Source organism: Microtus ochrogaster, unplaced genomic scaffold, assembly GCF_000317375.1.
Source record: "Microtus ochrogaster isolate Prairie Vole_2 unplaced genomic scaffold, MicOch1.0 UNK109, whole genome shotgun sequence".
NCBI lineage: Eukaryota > Metazoa > Chordata > Mammalia > Rodentia > Cricetidae > Microtus > Microtus ochrogaster.
In genome coordinates, this window is record NW_004949207.1 from 647,215 (window position 1) to 655,672 (window position 8,458).

Below are 8,458 nucleotides of genomic sequence, written 5' to 3' on the forward strand. Positions count from 1 at the left end.
ATATGTAAGAGCTAGCCAATAAGAGGCTGGAACTAATGGGTCAGGCAGTGATTAAAAGAATACAGTTTCCGTGTAATTATTTCGGGTATAAAGCAAGCCGTGGGGGTGGCCAGGTGTCGGGGACACAGCCCCGCTGCTCTTATGTGAACAAAGTGGCTGTCCTTTGCTGTAGATTTTTTACTGTAGCTGGCTTCCCTTCTGTTACATATTTGGGAATTAATTCCCTAGTTCAGAACAGTTTCCCACTGTCAGGCCTGTTCCTCTCTCCTAGTTAATCGCAGAGGTCTGCCTTCCTGCAATTATCTTTATCAGCAGGCATTTGGTCAGGACTTAGGGTCCAGACATGCAGCATCACCTGCCCAAGCTGCTGCTCTGGTTTTACCCCACATAAAAGATTCTTACCTCCTATGCTCACCTTCACCTCGGTTCACTGATGACTTTAGTTCAGGACTCTCAAGGGCAGCAGGAGAAATAATGAACTGCAACCCAGAGAAAGACCCACAACACCAGGATCACAACGACTGATGACAGCATAGTCCAGAAGCATAATTTAGAGACCTGGTTGTCTTCTTGCTTTAGAGCAGTGAGTCTAACTCCAGACCTAGACCATAGAAACTGCAGCATCTGGTGTGTTGCTGTCTGATCAAGAGCCATCAGCTTCTCCCTGAGTGTTTACGTAGGTTACCTGGAAGCCTCTATGCCTGCTGGGAGAAAAGAAGTGGCATGCGATTTAAACAATCCGTGCCCTGTTCATAATTTTACTGAAATAAACCTTTTATCTCTTTTATCTACCACCTAAAAATGTAGTGTAGCTTAGTAACTTTCCCCTCGAGAATCCTCTGATGATTTAATTCCTTTCTTAACTACCTTTCTCCATTAAGGAGTTCATAGATGGGTGTGTGTGTGTGTGTGTGTGTGTGTGTGTGTGTGTGTGTGTGTGTGAAAACCTTTGTCTGAATTTTTATGGGGCAAAAGACTTCTGTTCCTGGAACCTGCTAAGGCTGGGGAATTGCTGGTTTTAAGGATATATGTGACTGGGAACACTTGTAGAACGGGTAGAACTGAGAACAATGTAGAACAAGGACCAAGGGAGAACAAGAGGAACAATGAGAAATGATGGATTGAAGAGAGAATAAAGAATCGTGGATAGATGGAAGCTGTTGGGAGTAAACTTTCCCCTCAGATCTTTCCCCTCATATGTTTAGCCCCCCTTTAGCTCATTCTGACATCTTTAATTGAACCCTGCATAGGGAAGTCTTAAAGGCAAGAACTTTAAGGCTCCCTAAGCTGAGAACGCCTCTTTCCTCTGCTTTTCACTGTGACCCGTCTCTCTAATTGTCCTTTCGAGGACAGGGGGCCAAGCCTGGCTTGTTAGACTGCCAGGGCCAGGCTCGCACCCTACACTCAAGTAATAAGTGGGTTGTTCTTCAATGAAGGAATGGACAGACGGACATGGGTATCCTGTCTCCTTTGGGGGATGCGGGATGGTTAGCAGCTCTTAGAAGCTCACACAGCAGAGGCTGAGGCTGAGATCGGGTGAGCAATGACAACTCTACTTCCTGGTAGGAACGTCCTCAGACGCTCATGTCATCCCTTACAAAGAGCAATCTCTAAGTCACACAGATCTAAACAGACATTTTCTAGTAACAGTCCTTGTTAGAGCAGAAGTAGCCTGCCAGGGTGGACAAGGCTGCTCCTTAGACGTGAGTTATTGAACAAATTCTCAGTGCCAGGCACGGCTTGCCTCCCTATGCATTATCAGTAAGTGAGGTTCAGAGCCCCCAATCAGACACAGACTATTGGCATTGCTCTTGGTTGCCCACCACAGCTACATGGTAAGAACCTATTACTGAAGATGCTGCTAACTTTTTATGTAGATTTTAAAATACAATGTAAATTGCATGAATTATATAAATAAGGAAATGCCACTAAAAATCTTTTGCCTTTTTTATGTACATATATAGTATGTGTGTGCATGTACACACACTCACCTACTCACATGCATGCACATGGGCGCGCACACACACACACACGCACACACACACGGAGGATAGAGATGTGCACATGAACATGCATGTGGGGACAGAAGAGGATTCTGTGTCCTCTTACAACATTCTCCATCTCTTCCTCAGGGGCAGCTTCTCTCTGTGAAATGGGGACTCAAGCATCAGCTAGACTGAAAAATAACAAACTCAGCAATCCTCCTGCCTCTACCTCCTTGGTGTCACAGCATATGCAGGGACACCCAGCTTTCTTCGTGGGTGATGGGATGAACTTTGGTCATCACAATCACAAAGCCAATGCTCTTAGCCACTCTTAACGTTTATTTAAAGATGGAGTCCATGTAGCCCAGACTGGCCTTGAACTTGCTGTGTAGCTAATGACCTTAGACTCCTGATCTCTTCGCCTCCCCCTTCCACTGGGATCACAGGTTTGCACCTCCCCACTTAAAAAAAATCACTTTAAAACTGACTGTGGTGGAGCACACCTTAAACCCCAGCATTCGAGAGGCAGAGACAGGCAGATCCCTGTGAGTTCAAGGCCCATCTAGTCTACATAGCAAGTTCTCGGCCAGCTAGGGCTACATAGTAAGACCCTGCCTCGGGTATAAATGTATATAATGTACGATATATCATTTGAACTCTGCAATATGCGGTCCAGTGGCTTACACCGCATCCATTGTGCAGAGCAGCCACCACCACTATTCATTCCCAGACTTTTTTATATAACAAATTTCCTTTGCTGTCCTAATTTTGGCAGGGAGTGTAGGCAAACATGTGTGTATACATATATGTGTGTGTATCTATGCACATATATCTATACTTATATACTACCTTCTTTCCCAGAATGTCCTAAAATAACAAAACAAAAAACAAAGTTGTTGGAAACGTTGGGTTGAGTAATGGCTGAGAGGGAAGGAGTCTCATCGGCCACTGTCATGGATAAGGTAGAGTCACTAAGGAAGTGCAGTTCCGAGAGGAGAAAAGGCAGGACAGCAACTGCGGAGATGGCTCAGTCCAGAAAGCACTTGCCCTGTGCTCTGGTTAGTTATTGTGTCAATTTGACAAAGCTGTAGTTATCTGGGAATGGGACCTCAGCTGAGAAAATGCCCCCATCAGATTGCCCATAGGCACGTCTGTAGGACATTTTCTTGCTCTGATTGATGTGGGAGAGCACAGCTAACTGAGGGTGGTGTCATGTCTGGGCTGGTGGTCCTGGATGCTGTAATCAAAGCAGGCTGATCAAGCCCAGAAAGCAAACCAATAAGCAGCCCTCCGCCATGGCTTCTGCTTCTGTTCCTCTTCCAGGTTCCTGCCTGGAATTCCTGCCCAGCCTTCTCCTGATGATGGAATGTGATAGGAGTGTGGAAGCCACAATAAACCTTTTCCTCCCCAGTGCTTTGATCAAGGTGTTTATCACAGCAATAGAAACTCCTACTAGGACACCTCTGAAGCACAAAGACCTGAGTTGCATCCCCAGGGACCTGTGCCTGTCTCCATGTAATCCCAGCACTGCAGAGGGAAGACGGGATCTGGGGCTCACTGCCAGCTGGCCTAGCCCACTTGGTGAGTTCCAGGCCAGAGAAAGACACCCCTCCATAAAAGAAGATGGACAAAAAATAAAAGAAAGAGAGAAAAAGAAAGAAAGAAACAAAAGAGAGAAAGAATTGAAAGGCATAATGGGCCCAGGGAAAGGTTTCCGAGGTTGTTACCTGGCCTCCACATGTATGTCCACACAGACACATGCACGTAAATATGTAACCACACTGGCATGCTCATACACATAAATTAGAAAATTAATAAAAATAAAGAATCAGACTTAATATTATAAAACACCTGCTGTGACTTTTTTTCCCATCAGAACCCACATAAAAATCCAGATGTGGTGAGCATCTGCAACTGCAGCCCTGCTTTGGGGAGACAGGACCAGAGATGGGAGAATCACAGGGAGGCTGTCTGGGCAGCCATCTTGCACTCCATGGTGAGGCAACACAAGAGGGAGAGACCCTGTGTCAAAGAAAATTGGAAGGAGAGAGCCGACTCCCAAAAGTCCTTTGACTCCGCCACTGAGACACCCACATGCCTGTGCACACAAACAGGAAATACAACTAATAATGAAGACACAGTGGAACAGAATGGGATAGACAGGCCAGAAACACATGCTGTTCTACAAGAGAATCTAAAAATCAGATCCAGGTTTGTGCCAGGTTCTCTGAGTATATGTTATGACTACTAGTTTGGAGTTTTTTGGGGGACTCCTAATAGTGGGAGTAGGTGTGTCTCTGACTCTTTTACTTGCTCTTGGGACTCTTTTCCTTCTATTGGGTTGCCTTGTCCAGCCTATCACGATAGGAGGCCTTTAGCCTCATCTTATATCTTGTATTGCCCTGTTCGGCTGTTGTCTCTTGGAGGTCTGCTCTTTTCTGAAGATGAAACAGAAGTTGTGGATCTGGGGGAGAGGGAAGACGGAAGATGTGAGGGATGGAAGAAGAGAAGGGAGGAGAAAGTGTGGTTGAGAGGTACTGCATGAGAGAAGAATCAATTTTCATTCATTCAGAGAGAGAGAGAAAGAGAGACAAAGAGACAGAGAGACAGAGAGACAGAGTAGTCAGTCACAGGGATCTTTTTGCTTAGACATGAAAGACAAAAATTGCAAAGGAAAGTATTATTGAATTTGGCTGCAAAAATGAAAATAATAAACCAACCACAGGGTTCTTTATCAATACTCATTGCAAGTATTTCCTCTGGTTGTTCTTTCTTTGCACTAAATGAGGGAATTTTGGTCAGACAAACACAATTCTTTTGGGGTCTGTGGATGAAGCTCAGTTGGTAGAGGGCTTGCCTAGCTTATGTGATGCCCTGAGTCCCATCTCAGGCACTGCACACAGGAGTGGTGACACACCCTTGTGATCCCAGCTCTTGGGAAATGGAGGCTGAATGGTCAGGAATTCAAGGTCATCCTCAGCTATATAGCTAGTTTGAGGCCAGCCTGGCCTACATGAGACTCTGTCTTAAAAGATGGAAAAAAATGTCTACTTATCATTAATTTTAATCTTTTAAAAACAATGGGCAGGAATATTCAGTTAGTGAATTAGTTTTAAAAATACTAATGAAAGAACCATAGTGGCCATGAGGTGTAACTCAATGGCAGAGCCCTGGTCTAGCCTGCATGTGGCCTTGGGGACCATCTGAAGTCCTGCTAGAGAAGAAACCATGGTGTGTCTGACTGAAGCAGAGACAGGCATGGCTGCCTTAAACTGAGATTTCTACCAAGCACCTACAGATTATGTCGAGGGCCAGGAGAAATTAGGAAAGGAGGAAGAGGGAGGAGGCTGAGAAGAACAGAGATCTCAGAAAAGACCATTTAGGGAAATGTGTAGGAGGCACAGGAGACGCAGACGTAAGGCGGCCTGGCCAACTCTGGCTGTGGACTTTATCCTGAGCCAGCACAGGGGTTAAGATGAGGAGTGGTTGGCCAGGGAGAGGTAGGTGGGTCTAACCTGGAAGGGGCAACCTCATTTATCATTGTACTGTGAGAACTGGCAATGCAACTAATGGAAACTGATTATTATTTGGCTATTAATTTTATATTTTTCCTTCAGAAAATTACTTTTTATTAAATTTTTGCACAAACATAATTGTGCACGAGTAAGTATGGGCTGTGGACTTTATCCTGAATCAGCACAGGTGTTAAAATGAGGCAGTGATTGGCCGGGGGGAGGCAGGTGGGTCTAACCTGGAAGGGAGAAAGCCATTTATCACTAGCACTGCTGAGAACTGGCAATGAAGTTAATGATAACTGATTATAATTTGGCTGTTAATTTTATATTTAATTTTGTAAATACTTGCTTTTTATTAAATTTTTGCACACCTATATTCGTGCATGTGTGTATGTGGTGGGGGGAAGAACGAGAGCTAACAAAAGAGAGAGAGCCAGAGCTTAACCTTAGTTGTTCCTTCTTTAGATATCATACACCTTGTTTGTAATTCAGGCCATGTGAACCCCTGTAACCGCAACACCATGGGAGATAGGGACAAGAGGATCCATGCAGCTTCATAGCCCTTCAGCCTAGCCCAGAACAGTGAGCTCCAGGTTCAGTGAGAGACCCTGCCTCAAGGGAATAAAGTCGGTCTTACTAGAGGAGAATTCCCAGTGCCTCACTCTGGTGTTCCCAAGCACAAAAATGGGGTATATGTACACACACACGCACACATGCACACACACACACACACACACACACACACACGTATGCTTATACTATATATCCATGCTCCACAAAATTGAGATAGAAGGGAGGCAAACAATAGAGTGAGCTCCAGCAGAGGCCATGTGCCTATAGTTGAGAGACTCTTGGAGGTAAAGGGTCCTTTCAGGGTCTGTTAGTCACTAGCATGACTTGGGCAGGAGTCTCCACATCAGTGGTGGTGCATGGTCGGTGCAATCCCCACATGGTGACTCAGCTGGACCTGAGTGCACTCTGTGTGGAAGCTGAAGCCACAGCTGCCACAGAGGAGGTGAAGCAACCCAAAGACCTGGTCATGGTGAGAACTTGAGGGTCTATGTGTGAAAGATGGGGGATGCCGAGCAAAGAGGAAGAAGAGGGCACTGAGGGAGGGGATAAAGAAACTGGGGCAGGGAGCGGTGAGGGCTGTGTCTTAGAGACAGGTGAAGTAGGGGGACCCAGAGGAGGAGGGGTGTACATGGGGACCAGAGGCACCCTCTGTGGACGGCATGAGATATGGTGTAAACCCTAGATATAACGGAGACCCTGACACAGCACCAAGTGGGGGCTGCTTCATTCTGGAGAAGCCAACACACATGGATTTCTGACAATGAGGGTGGGGGTGGGCAGGGCGGTAGTGCAGTTGGGAGAAAGGAGCAGGAGACTGGGCATCTGGGAAGAGCTGAGGCCTGGGAATGGGGTGGGATCTGAGGGCACAATAAGAAGCCAGTTCAGAGAGAGCAGCTAAGGCTTGTGCATGGTTATGGAGAAGAGGAAGGGCGAAGTTGGCAGAGGTCTGAGCAGGGCATTGAACACATGAGAGGAACCTGTGAAAAGTATCAGAGGCATAAGATCTCTAGTAGCATCTATGGTATAAAGAATCCAGGACCACCAAGGCCTGACCTAGGATGCACTCACTAGGGGTGATGCTGAGGTTGGTACCAGGAATCGACTGAAAGAACTCCTCCTTTACTTTTCTTGCTTTCAGACGAACTCGGCAGAAGTACACTGCCTGGTCCTTCTCCTTCAAGTCCAGGATTCTGAGGACTCCGGATGTCTGAGGCTGTGTCCAGTTCAGGATGAGCCGATTCTTGAAATGCTTAAGTATGAAACCCGAGGAAGAGTTGTAGATCAATTTCCCATGGAAGTTCTTCCATCTCCAGAGAATCGTTATCTGCAGATCCTTTGGTGATTTCCAGGGATAGTAGAAGGAGAAGGGGATCTCTATGGAGCTGCCTTGGACACCAGAGAGGTGTGCTGGTTGGTTGACCCCAAAATCATTTACTTTGTTGGATCCTGCTGAATTCCCTGTGAAAATGGGGGAGAATCTAAAGTCTGCAGGGATTGGAAAGCACAGCTCGGAGCTTCCCGAGTTTTTATCCATAGGAAGGTATGGGACACAGGGCAGGACTATCCCTAGGTTCCACTTCCCATGTAACAGGACAGACAAGGAAAGGTTGGGTTTGACAGACTCAGAGGGATAAGCTCTCTCTTGGGGCACAGAGACAGACTTGCTCCTCTAGCAGTCAGCTGTCCACATGGCAGCCCACTCTTCCCATCCCAACTGTCCCCTCCTGTGGTTAAAACAGACTACAGAATAGCAAGGTCCCCACCACTCACCAGGTGGTAGACTTGTTGCTTGCAGCAGCAGAAACAGGATCCAAGCCATGGTCCAATTACCTCTCCAAAATGAGACCAGCAGAGCCATCAGGCAGGGGAACAGACCCTGTGGAGGGACCCTGAGTTGCTCAGGAGTCAGGAGAGAATCAGGGTAAAGGGATCCACATCCTCCGGGCCTACCCATGTGGAGGACAGTGTGGGTAGGACCTCCCCATCTCCACCCCCTTGTGGCCAGCAACTTCCTTTATCATTCTGGCTCCCCCCCCCCCGCCATGTTGCAAAAGATCCTCCCTAGTGGTCATTGGCAGGATGGCCATGCCCTTGAGCTCAGCCCCCACTTTTGGCTGGAAGATGCAGCCTTGACCTCTGCATGCCGGCTCTCCTCTCTTCCACCCTGACCTCCTGTCTCATGCAGTCTTTCCCATTCCCTATGCAGCTGCAATCACTGTTTCCTCAGCTCCCATTTCCTCCACTGCTGCCCTCCCCCCAGTCTGTTTCTCACTATGTCTCTTATGTCTCCCTCATGTTGGTTCTCTCTCTCTCTCTCTCTCTCTCTCTCTCTCTCTCTCTCTCTCTCTTTCTCTCATAATCACTGTTAAGGGATTGATCATTTTC

The 8,458-nt window shown here is 46.9% G+C and overlaps 1 protein-coding gene across 1 annotated transcript in view; it reads right to left on the minus strand.

The window, feature by feature from the left end:
* Positions 1-7,892, minus strand: part of LOC101992006 (paired immunoglobulin-like type 2 receptor alpha) — a 16,508-nt gene extending 8,616 nt beyond the window's left edge. The window contains exons 1-3 of the mRNA XM_013355266.1: positions 7,844-7,892; positions 7,136-7,531; positions 1,738-1,744 (exon numbers count right to left, since the gene is read on the minus strand). Of these exons, the coding sequence (XP_013210720.1) occupies positions 1,738-1,744; positions 7,136-7,531; positions 7,844-7,892 (452 nt within the window). The remainder of the gene's footprint in view (positions 1-1,737; positions 1,745-7,135; positions 7,532-7,843) is intronic.
* Between the last annotated feature and the right edge of the window lie 566 nt (positions 7,893-8,458).